This window comes from Hyperoodon ampullatus (genome assembly GCF_949752795.1).
Source record: "Hyperoodon ampullatus genome assembly, chromosome: 17".
NCBI lineage: Eukaryota > Metazoa > Chordata > Mammalia > Artiodactyla > Ziphiidae > Hyperoodon > Hyperoodon ampullatus.
In genome coordinates, this window is record NC_136930.1 from 62562242 (window position 1) to 62574361 (window position 12120).

General features: G+C 44.0%; 1 protein-coding gene across 2 annotated transcripts in view; it reads right to left on the minus strand.

Annotated features, from left to right (window-relative positions):
- Positions 1-623: 623 nt before the first annotated feature.
- The window catches only part of FBXO32 (F-box protein 32), a gene marked incomplete at its 5' end in the record, with an annotated part of 28264 nt that continues 16767 nt past the window's right edge, over positions 624-12120 (minus strand). Inside the window, 5 exons of one of the 2 annotated variants that reach the window (XM_079722591.1) lie at positions 624-751; positions 1167-1310; positions 2243-2425; positions 7874-8058; positions 8892-8985. In XM_079722591.1, coding sequence (XP_079578717.1) covers positions 662-751; positions 1167-1310; positions 2243-2425; positions 7874-8058; positions 8892-8985 — 696 coding nt within the window. In that variant the 3' untranslated portion in view covers positions 624-661. The remainder of the gene's footprint in view (positions 752-1166; positions 1311-2242; positions 2426-7873; positions 8059-8891; positions 8986-12120) is intronic. The other variant, XM_079722592.1, reaches the window with a different exon arrangement.

Consider the following 12120-nt stretch of genomic DNA (forward strand, 5'->3'; position numbering starts at 1 on the left):
TAAATCACTTTGTAGATGATGAAGAAACAAGAAAAACAGAGACTGCCTACTGGACCACGCACTTTGTCAGAGCGAGTATTGTAGCTTTCCGAGGTAGACTATTGTGTGGTATCTTCAGAAGATAAGGCCCTATACCCATGCGGGTTTAAGATGAGTGGTGCTTCCTTTGCCTTTTCAAAACAAACTCCAGATCAAAACCCACAGCCCAGGGATTTCTCATATGTAGTTTTTCTTCTTTTTTTTTTTCCAACACATTTTCACATTGTAAACAAAGAGCATTCTATCTTGTATTTGAGTTTTGCCGCTTTCTCCCACATCTCCAGGGAACTATAAAGGAGTCTCAGTGAACGCCAAGAGAATTCCATTTTCACCGATGAAATAGAATTCCTGCCTTATAGTCTTGCTGGCAAATCATTAGGAAAAATAGTTTATTTACAGTATTTCTGCTTTTCCATACCAATTCTAATGAGAAGTCCATATGCTTAAACTCCCAGCCAGCAACTGCATCTCTCCCCTCCAACGTCCTCTCAATGGCTTATCTCAGAAGTTTTGAGCCAATGTCTAAAATGTACACTATTTACAAATGAAGCGTCCAAACTCTGTATTTCCAACCATCCAATCAGCAGGGGAACCCTTCTGAAGTGTTGTCATGTGCTGGGATTCAGAACTTGAACAAGTTGATAAAGTCCTGGGGTGAAAGTGAAACGGAGCAGCTCTCTGGGTTATTGGCTGTGCACGGGTGATCGGTGCCCTAGAAAGGAACATCATGGTTAGGTGGGCATTCTTGGCAGCATCTCATTGGCTTGTAGCACCCTAAGTAAGGCATTGCCTGACCTCAAAACAACATTCCTCTGTCAGGAATGCCCTGTGTTATGGAAAAACTAAAGAGCTGCGTGTGTGTGTGTGTGTGTGTGTGCGCACACCTGTGCACAGAGCGATGGGGGAGTTTGGGGGGGGCTTGCAGAAAGTAATAAACACAGGGGGGTTGAAGGAAACGAAGGTCTTTGAAGGTTTCTCTCCCCAGGGGCTGCATCAGTTTTACCTTCACCTTCAACTGGGGGCTACAACAGTGAAGAGCAGGAAAGCATTTGGCGACACAGTGCTAGTGCCATTTGCTCTTAGGGGCTGGGCTGGGGATGTGTGGCAACGACCTCCAAGACATATACCTTCCAGGAAAGAATATGGCAGTGTCTGCAAAGCTGAAGGGTGTCTCCATACTGCTCTTTCCGTGGGTAACAGCGCACAAGTTTAAAATACATCTTCTTCCAATCCAGCTGTCCTTTATCTGACAAAATTAATCGCTTGCGGATCTAAATATCAAACAAATAAAAGTAGTTCTGAAAAGTTCTGCTCCTGCCTCCTTTCCACCTTTTTCATCTATACCCTGGCAACAGCTAGGGAAAAAGTAGCAAAGATATAAAGAAGTAGCTTCTGAGCTCTACTTAGTGAAGGAAACAATAGCTTTTAACCAGTCTTTAAAAGAAACAGGTGGCTGATGACGCCTGACTGGTGACCTGTACTAAATTGCATTTGGATGGTCTTGAAAGTTTAGGTGATCTCAATAAACCACTTCAATCTTTTCTTTGCTGTAGACTTGAGTGATTATTTCCAGGGAGATGCAGTGACTGCTTGGCACAATGGCTCTATTTTATATCAAAATATTAGTGGTTTCGTGAACAGAACTAGTTGAGCTCACACTTCTATGTAAAGAAGTTGGAAAAAAAATCTGAGGCAGTGTGCGGAGGGGAAAGAGGCCTAGAGCTGGTGTCAGAAGGCCCCAATTCAAGTCCAAGGCCAGTTTCCCCACCTAGAGAGCTAATTTGGATATGTCACCTAGCCACTTGTGGCCTTAGTCCCTCCATCCGTTTGAAGTGGGCATAATGATATCTACCCTTCCCTGGGTCATTAACACAAAATGAAATAATATCAGGAAAAGTCCTTTAGCTGTAAAATCTCATAAAAATGTAAGTTATTTTGTTAGAAAAGAAGGACTGGTGCCAATTTATGAATTTTTTTGGAGCAAGTTGTAACATGGGACTAGGTTAAGAATATAAGGTGGGTTTTTTTTTCCTATTGAAACACATAAACAAAATCTCACAGATATTATTTAGAAACTCCTTGAACTGTTTTCTAGTCAAACCAGGGAGCCCTGGAGAGTGGGTCTGAGAAGGATGCCAAAGGCAGCTTGAGGGTGGCGGGCAGAGCGGAAGAGAAGGAAGAACGGCCACGGGGCTGCACCGACCTGCCGCTCGGAGAAGTGGTACTGGCAGAGCTTCTTCCATAAGAGCCGGTCCTCGCTGAGCACGTGCAGCTCAGGGGCTGCCTGGCCCAGGCTGACCAGGTCTCGCCCGTCGCTCAGCCTTTGCATGATGTTCAGTTGTAAGCACAAAGGCAGGTCAGTGAAGGTGAGGCCTTTGAAGGCAGGCTGTGGGGAGAAGGGTTATGTTAAGTTGCAGGGCAGAGAGTAGCTATGCACCAGGGGACACCAAGGATGCAGCTATCCCCTCATCCTCCAGCCTCAAGGTGGTTTATTGATCAGAGATCAAAGCAGCAGTTCTCTCTACTCTTAAGTACAGACACAAGACTCATGACCGAGACCCGCAAAGAACAGCCTGGAGCGGCTCCAGCAGATGGTGCCAGAGGGATTTTCCTAAGTTGCACAAGGCTTTTTTTTGCGTGCATTATGAAATGATCACCGCGATAAGTCTAGTAACCATGTGTCCCCATATAAAGTGATTACAGTTTTATTGACCATATTCTTTATATTGTATATTATAGCCCCAATGGCTCATTTATTTTATACCTGGAGGTCTGTACCTCTGAATCCCCTTCATCTATTTACACTTTTGCTCTGAAAGATTTCCCCTAATAGCCCACGTTGGATTCCTGTGCTTCACTCAATTACAATATTCGCTGCCTTCCCAAAGGACTCACTACCCTGGACAGAGCACCTCCAGCCTCGGGTCTCACTGCCCACCTCCTTGGGACCACTGATCTCCCCAAGTAGGTCTTCTCACCAGGCCCCAAACACGCTGCCCACAAGGCCCTCACTCTGCCTGGGCCTCTGCTTGTCCACATGTGACTCTTCTTCACATCCAGTTCAAACGCACTTCCTCTGAAAGGCCTTTTCTGCTTTGGTGACTCCCTCAGGCCTTAGCCACTGCATCTTCCTAGGATTCCTAGGATCTCTTTCAGGTGCCTTTTGCAACAACTTCCTTATTGTCATGTCACGTAACCCATCTGCAGAAGGAAGTTTGAATGGAACACTCCTGCTAGGATCTAAGCTCCACGGAGGCAGAAATTTTTGTGTTTTTTCGTTGCTATGTCTAGAAGAGTCTAGAAGTGTGCTAGCATATAGTAGGCACTCAATAAATATTTGTGGAATGATGAAAGTCAAATAATTCAATAGGTACAAACAGCAACAACAGAAAGACTCTATACTGGGGTCTGTGTGTGTCTGTGTGTGTGTGTGTGTGTGTGTGTACACACGTGTATGCACGCTTTGGGAATGGCTGGTCAAGAACCTTTCAGCCTAAGATCCATCATCCATTGAGGCATCTCTATTCAAACCTAGGGCTGCACGGAACATTTTGATAACTATTGGTCTGTGGAGAACACACTGGCAGTTAATCATGAGCTTCTGCAGAAGTTGCTTCTATATATCCTTGAATTTATATTTAAGCCCTTTAATGTTTAAATTCTGATGAGCTCCTGTTATTCCACCCAGACCCAGATCCTCGAAGGCAAGGTCTAAGCTTGTATCCCTTGCAGACTAGCCCAGCACAAAACCCCTCTCCTGAGTACCTATTATGCCTGGCACTGGAGCTGCTGCAATGGGCAAGAGACCCAGAAATATAAGCAAGTCATTAGAGAACAAAGGTTAAATGCCATCAAGGATGTAAGCGCCAAGTGCTATGGGAACAATCTGTACAGAAGGTCCTCAGTAGTATTTGTTGCTATTTCTTGAACAGCAACTGGCTGCTGCCATCTGGATAAGAAGTCAGCTCAAATCGCTCGAGACCATGGTTCTGTGTCCTTCCCATGCTAGTCCTGGGTGAGCTCTTGAATTTGAACTACTGACATTTTTAGCTCAGTGTTCTATCACCTCTGGAGGTCACACAAAAAAACAAAAAACAAAACAGGATGAAGAAACCCTTCCTTAGCTGAGGGGAAAATATCCTGGGAATGAGTACTGAGTTCCCTCCTTGAAATTTTAGGGAACTAAAGTCTGTAGGAGGCACATCAAGGTTGGAACACACAGGATTCCAGGGGGACACACAGTCTTAGCAATTCCCTTCCGCATCTCCGCAGGGCGGCCTGGGAAGTTGGACGATGGAGAAGAATGGGAGGTGGCATGGGAGGGACACGGGATGGACAAGCAGCAGATCTGGATCCCAAGTGCCCTTGGGAAATCTGGGTCTCAGTTTCCCTGTGTCCAAAATGAATTGGCTTAGTAGAAGTCTCTGAAGATCCCTTCCAGCTCCAACAATCTCAGGCTTGGAGTAGCTTCAGCCTCCTAATTCGTGAGAAGCGTCTGTGACTTGACAATTTATATTGTTCAGGCTGCTGGGCTGAACTTTCAATTGTTTGCAAAATTCAGGACTTTGCCGGACTGCAGAAGGTCCTAGACCTATTTGTCATTTATCATCTGCTCTTGATCGTACAAGCCAATAAAACTGCCATGAGATTTTCTTTTTGTTTCCAGCACTTCAAAGCATCTACTTTTTTGGTTAAAACTCCCAGGCCAATTATTACATGAACTCCTATTAAAGTCCACTTGGCAGAATTCACTCTCAAATTTTCAAACCTGAACTTTTCCAAAATCCTTGCCCAGACCCCATGCTGAGTCCTTACTCCTGATAAATGATTAACTGCTTGCATGCCTTCTTCTATTTGAATATAAACATATAAAAGAAAAAGAAGTTACTCTTGCTCCCCCCCATCAAGTGTTTTGCTGAAAATCTTTTTATATTCATCCTGCCCACCCCCCATGCTTCCAAACTCTCTTCTGCCTTGCGCACAGGACACTATGATTCTCTTTGATTTTTTTCCCCTACAAGCCAGTTCTCTTAGTTTTTTTCCCCCTTCATTCTTTATTATATAAATTATTTTTGCCAATAAAAATTGGCTCCATAGAATTAGGAAATTTTTGAAGGAAAACAAGATTATCTGCTGGGAAAAACTGATAGAACTTTGGCAAATAGAAAGCAATTACTGTAAATGTCACCTTAACATTTTCACGTAATAACATACTTCTCTTTGGTCCAAACTGTTAAAAAGTAAGTTTTAAAATACAGTCCAGACTGAAGTAATTAAGTTCCTTCTCTCTCTCTCTCAATCTTTCCTTCCAGCACTGCTCTCAAAATATCGCAGCTCAGAGCCAAGGAGGGTGGGGAAGGAGGGCATGAGGTAGTAGAGTGTCATGGGTAAAAGTATAGCCTCTGCAGACAGGCCTGGGTTCAACCCACATCTTATTGGTGGGGAGGGCCCGGCCAGATTGTTCTTAACCACTCAGTGGGATTTTTCTCATGAGACGATGCCTGGAAGTACTGAGCACAGTGGCCAGTAAATATTAGCTATTATGATGACTCCTACTTACAATTAGTCACTAGACGAGTTAATGAATACATTAGAGGACTTAGAATCTGAGTGTCTGCCACAGAGTGAGCCCTTCATAATAATAACAGCTGACGCATTTACAATACTTACTATGTGTCAGGCACTGTTCTAAGTGCTTTCTATATATTACCTGATTAAATCTCACACCAGGGCATTGAGATAGGCATGACTGCCCCCATTTTCCAAATGAGGAAATGGAGGCACAGAGAATTCGAATCACTAGTCCCGCTAGGCCTGCAATTGGTAAATTTTCATGCTCATCTGTAAATACAGGGCAATATTTTCCAACTGTATTCCTCTGAACATTGAACAAGTTCTAAGGTAGGTGGTGGGAGGAGTGTTCCCTTCAATCATTTATTCATTCAACTAAAACTTATTGACTGCCATCTGCTCTGGTCCAGGGACAAGGAATAGAGCAGGGAACAAGATGGTGATGTCCTTTCTTTGTGGAGTTTATAAGCCAGTGGAGGAGACAGGAAAGTGAATATACATATGAGATGATTTCAGATCATAATAGCGGCTCTGAAGAAGGTAAGATGATAGTGGCTTCAGTAGATTGGATGGTCAGGGAGGGAGGTGGCTTAAAAACTCCGAGGCAGGCCCAAGCTTAGAGTGTGCAGAGAATCACTTGGCCTGGCTGGGGTGCTGTGAGCAGAGGGGAGGGTGAGATGAACTTCAGCGTTTGATCTGTCCTGCATAGGATTTCATTGGATTTAAAAGGTTTGCAAAAGGCTGGGTCATTGAATAAAGAGTTGGAAGAAAGCTAGATTGAAAAAAAGTTTGGAAACCACTGATGTTAAAAGCTTTGCCGTTTTAGGAATAAGAAGCCCAGGGTTCTGGCCTCAGCTCTGGCCCCGATTGCTGTGTCACTTGGGGAGAGTCACTGGGCTTCTCTGATCCCCCTTTACCCTCACTCCATGAAGAGTTTTAGCAACTACAATGGCTACCTCCCAAGAGAGTCTGTAGATCAATAGAGGGGGGCTTTGGGGAAGTAAGCCCATGCAAGTGCAAGGTATGTGGGCAGATGTGGCCAAGGGGGGCGCTCCTGTGAGGTGGACAGACAGAACAGAAGCAAGTTCTGGGCAAGTGTGACCATCTAAATGTGTGTTCCTAGTTGCTGGAGGGAAGATGCCCTTGGGACTTATGGGACTAATGGGTCATTTATATCGCTGGTTGGGTATCACTGGTGTGTGTGTGTGTGTGTGTGTGTGTGTGTGTGTGTGTGTGTGTACTGTAGCCTAAGTGATTCTAAGGAAGTCACAGAACTCTGAGACTTCCAATTATTCCATTTCAGAGTTAAGAAAAAAAACAACTAAGGCACAGAGAGGTTATTAACAGTAAAGTCAAGGACACTGCATTTTGCAAACTTCATATAGTGAAATATTTAAAAGAGGTCAAAGAAGTTTTTTCATGTTTCTTTCTCGAGAGACGGGGCAGACCCAAACTTTATCAGCCTGGGTCCCGGAACCACTTAAAACAGCCATGGTCAGTGATTAGATAAGTCAGCCAAGTGCTACGTGAGCTGCCTAAGTGTGTCTGTCCATTAGGGAGCCTTGAGAGATTACACCAGCGTCTTTCTCACATTTTTTGTGTGCCTTAGTCCTCTTGCTCACTCTTAAGAGGCCAAGAGCTGGGGGCCAACTTACGTTTTAAAAGCCGAAAGAAACTACTGGTAGTAGTTTAGCTGGTAATGTGTGGTTTTTTTGGTTTGTTTGTTTGCTTTGAGTGAGAATTGCTCATGTCTTTTCCTACCTGTATGCTTACAGCCTTTACTCAAAGCCTTCCTGTATCATAACTATTAATAATTGGAACTAGAGTTTTAAAAGGCTGGTGCCAGTTCTCCAAGCCACTGCCATCGCAGCTCTCTTGTACACAAGGCAGCATCCTAAAGCTATAAACAAACACGTACTTTAAGAGGAAATGGGCAGAGATCTCCAGATCCCACTAGAGATTTCAGTGAAATAGCCTACATTGGCCCCAAGGTCAAGTTTCTAGTTTTCCCAGCACGTTTCCATTGGCTGTTGTCCTTCATATACTCTGATCCTGCGCTGCCAAGTTCTTCTCCCCACCCTCCCTTTATTGGAAGGTCCCCCAGCCCACCCTCAGCACCCAATGGAAAGCATCCAATCAGAACTGTCCAGACTCTTCCATCACCAGAGAGGATTTAAAGTCCTGGCGAGGCTGCCCAGCATCCCAGCAGAGGAACCAACTGCAGCCGTTCCTGCTAGGAGGAGGCTGGGGTGCTCCAGCTTACCCTGGTGATTTGGATGTTGTTCAGCTGCTGCTGCCAGTGTAGAATTGTCTCCATTCGATACACCCACATGTTAATGTTCCCGACCAGCACAGACTTGCCGACTCTTTGGACCAGTGTACATAAGGACGTGTAGAGGGTCTGGAGTAGTTCCCTTATTAGTCTAATGTTTTGTTGGTCTTCCAGGACTTGAGTGGGGAAGAAAAAAAGTAGTTAACGTTTATGAGACTAGAACACTCAATAGTTCACAAGTGGTTCTTTCTTCTTCTCTACTCTGCTCGTGTTACCTGGGTACACCCACTGGGGATATGGTTTTCTTTCTCACTGGTGTTTATTCTACACTTGGCCAAGCTTCTGCACTCGAGGTTATTGGGTAGAGTTTCCATTTTCTAGGTCCCTCTTTGTTCTCTTCTCCCCATTTTCTACAAAGACTCTTTCTCTTTTCATTGTCCTACCAGCACCAATAGCTCACCTGATCTGAAAGCAGTTTCTTTTGCCCAGCAGTGATGTCTCTTTTAGATCATCAGTGGCAGAAGCACAGGTCTGAGGGTCAGGAGCTTGGATTCTCATCCAGTCTGGCTGACTCTTTGTGTGATTATGGATAAATCACTCTTTCTCCCATATACACAATGAGTCAGTTGAGCCAGAGACGTAAAGTTCTTTCTAGCTCAGAGAGTCTATGGATCTATTCTGCCTTGTACACAGCTCAATTTTCTAGGAATTTGGAATCGAGGTTCGGTAGCCAAGGTTGGGACACGTGCCTACACCAAGAAGCCTGAGAGGCTTAGAGCATGATCCCAACACAAGGACAGGAGGGTGATGGTCTCACCCTTTGTCATGAGCATGAATGGCCCTCCTTTCTAAACTGGAATCCAGCACCCCTGAAATGCATCTGGAGTCATTCATTTCCATCTGCTTACATTCCCTTAAATCCAATGACATGTCCACTGCATTGGAAAATCCAACTGTCCGGCCCCAGGCCTATAAAAAGGGGCGAGAGAGTGTGGGAGAGAGAGCTCACCTTTCAGTACCACTTTTTCCAAAATGTTCATGAAGTTCTTTTGGGCAATGCCACTCAGGGATGTGAGCTGTGACTTTGCTATCAGTTCCAACAGCTGTGGATAAAAATAGAAGTTGCCAGGCTTAGACTACAGAGATATTTTTCTCCTCTAATCTTCACTTTTGAGTCACATGACACGTAGATACAGACTGACGGGGAGAGATAAATGGCAGGCAGGGCCACAATGCAATAAAAAGCAGATGCTCTGAGTAAAAGACAAATGGGGGTAATTCAAAACCTAGGCATCAGGCTGAATATTTAATTGCTTTTTTTCTTTTAAATATAAAGAGGTTGGCTTCAGCCAGGGCTAATTCATTCTACTTGTCCTACTTCAGCAAGTGAAGCTGAGGTTCTCCAGAGGGAGCAAAACCTCCTATGACCTGTGATGTTGGAGTTGTACATAATCACCCCCAGCGGGAATTCTTTTACCCCTACTTGAACTTCTCCCCACTGGCTGGGACTGCTCTCAAGGCACCTAAAAGATCAAGTTCAGCAACGATGGGCACTTTTCAAGGAAGTGGCAATTCTTATCCAGATATCTCCTGCTTATGTAGCATTCAATAAAAATGTCTGTTAATTAGAATCTTTCACTGCGCTTATCTTTCTGTAGAAAGAAGCCAATAACAGGAAGAAAGAGACATTCAGGGATGTACAGTGTATACTCATATTTCTACTTAGAGGCTAGGAACCTTGTAGCTCTTAGACTTATGTGCAAGTTTTGCTTTGACCACTTATTAGCTCTGTGACTCTAAGTAAATTCCTGAATTTCTTGGTGCCCCAGTTTCTTCATCTCTGCTTGTAATACTTAGAGTCTCCAAGATTGGTGACAGCGTTAAATGAGGGAATGCACATAAAGCTCTTAGCACAGTGCCTGGCATAAAGTAGGTAGAAAATAAAGGTTGGTCGGTTTACTGAAGGAGTATGTCCCATTCCCACCACCCATGTTATCACCAAACAAAAAGAAATAAAGATAATAATTTAAGTTGGTGCACCCTTAGCATAATCTTTCTTCCTTTCAAAAGCAAAATTCTTTATAAATGTGGCAAGATTAAAAAAAAAAAACAAAGATTCTATTATTGAAAAAATGAAACTTTATAGACTGGAATGGGCTCTTAGAGATCATGTGGTTCTACCCAGTTAACAGATGAGCAAAGTGGGGCTCAAGAAACTAAACTTTACCAACTATGCCACAAGGAGTGAGAGGGCTCAGCGGGATCCTTCTTAACACACTTCATGCTTTCACAGAGTTATCGAACAAAAGAGGTTGATATAAAGTGAAAATAATTTATTGCACCAGAACCCACCAGGCTAAGTAAAACTCACTAGCCTTAGAGCCAGTAAACTAGATTTAGAGACCCAGGACCTCTCTTTATGTTAAAGCTTCTATCTCTGCTCCTAGGAAACCTTCCAAGGGAGTTTCATCTCCTGGCCAGGCCCCAGCCCAACTTCACTTCAGGTCAGTAAACACCAAGTATGACACTGTGCTGGGTGCTGGAATCAAGGCTGAGGGAACTAGCAAAGTGACATTTTAAAAACTGGGCTGCAGAGAAGAACTGAAACTTCTGGATCAAAGCCCCAGGCAATTCAAAGAACCTCTGCTTCCAAGGCATTTGTTTAAAAATTTTGTCCCCATGGAGCCCCTTAGGAGCCTGTCAAACCACGGACAGACTTTTAATTTCCTGAACATAATTTTACTCTAAGTTAAAAAAAAAAAAAGACCCCAAATCTTTTCCTGCCTGGCTTATGTATCTCTCTCACACACAGGGAGAGATGCTGTCATCAGGCTGGGGGAAGGTGGCAAAGAAAGACTGAGGCTGGTTTTTAAGATTAGTCCTGGTGATCCAAGGCTGGATATCAGGAACTGACCAAATGCCCACAAAGAGAGGCAAGAAGTCAAAACATCAGCAGAGGCCACGTCCACAGGCGGTGACCAGACGGGTTGTCCTCTGCCTTTCCAGTTCAGCTCTGTCACCAACCAGCGCGTGACAGTCAAGAGAGGAGTGAAAAATGGCACAAAGGGACTGGCCAAACCGTTCATTTATCTCCTTGACCAACAACAAGATTCAGAAGGCCAAGCCCAGGGTCTATTAATACCCTGAGCCTCACATGACCAGTGCAAAGCAAGATGAAAGAAAACAAAAGTCTTGAGTCGGCTCTGGGAAGGGTAGTGACTCATCATGGGGTGGGAGGAGGGCAGGCAGAGCTCTGCCTGAAATCCATCCAAAACCCCCATTTCATGTGACTACCATCTCACAAGGGCATCAGTTTCAATCTTGTCTAAAAATGCACCAATCACAAGGACACAAAAATTCTCAAGGCTGTGACTGTGCATTTGAGGAGAAACAAAAAAGCCCTTTGGTCTGACTGAGATGATCTTTGACTAAGGAAGAGAAAGATACAGAAGGAAAAATCGATCAACTGTCAGGAGAATGACACATCAACCACCTTCTGTTTATTCCGGTGTCAAGAGAAAGTCCTTCTTTTCACTGTCCGGCAGCCTTGGGGTCAGGAGAGAGAACCCCAGAATAGGAGGAGACCTGGATGCTCTAGCTGGGTGACCTTTACAGTTGTCATTCACTTTAGCAAGTATTTTCTGCATGCCCGTTCTATCCTAGTGTTGTGGTAGGTGATGCGGATAAAGACACACGATCCCTAGACGCACGGAGTTTACCATCTAGTCTGTGGTGTAAGTCATTTAACCTCCCAGAACCCTAGTTCCTTCATTTCTGAAGTGGAAATAAAAAAAGACTACCTACTTCACAGGGTTGTTATGAGAATTAAGTGAGATCAATATGTAAAAACCCACTGTAAATACCAAATACAAGGCATTGTTATTATAAGGTATTATTTCTTCCCTTTCCAAACCACATTCTTTTAGTGAAGTTTAAAGTGGATATCAAGGGTTATCTTTTCTGTAAAGCTTTTTCTGTAAAAGGCTAGATAGTAAATATTTTAACCTTTGGAGGTCATAAGGTCTCTGTTGCAACTAATTAACTCAGCAACTGTAGTACAAAAGCAGCCTTGGACAGTATGTAAATGAATAAGTGTGGCTGTGTTTCAATAAAACTTTATTTACAAACACAGGCATGGGGGGCCCATTTGGCCCTTGGGCCATAATTTGTCAATTTCTGATTGTGTGTGTGTGTGTGTGTGTGTGAGTGATAGGGTTCAAGAGTGAGAGATCCAGAGC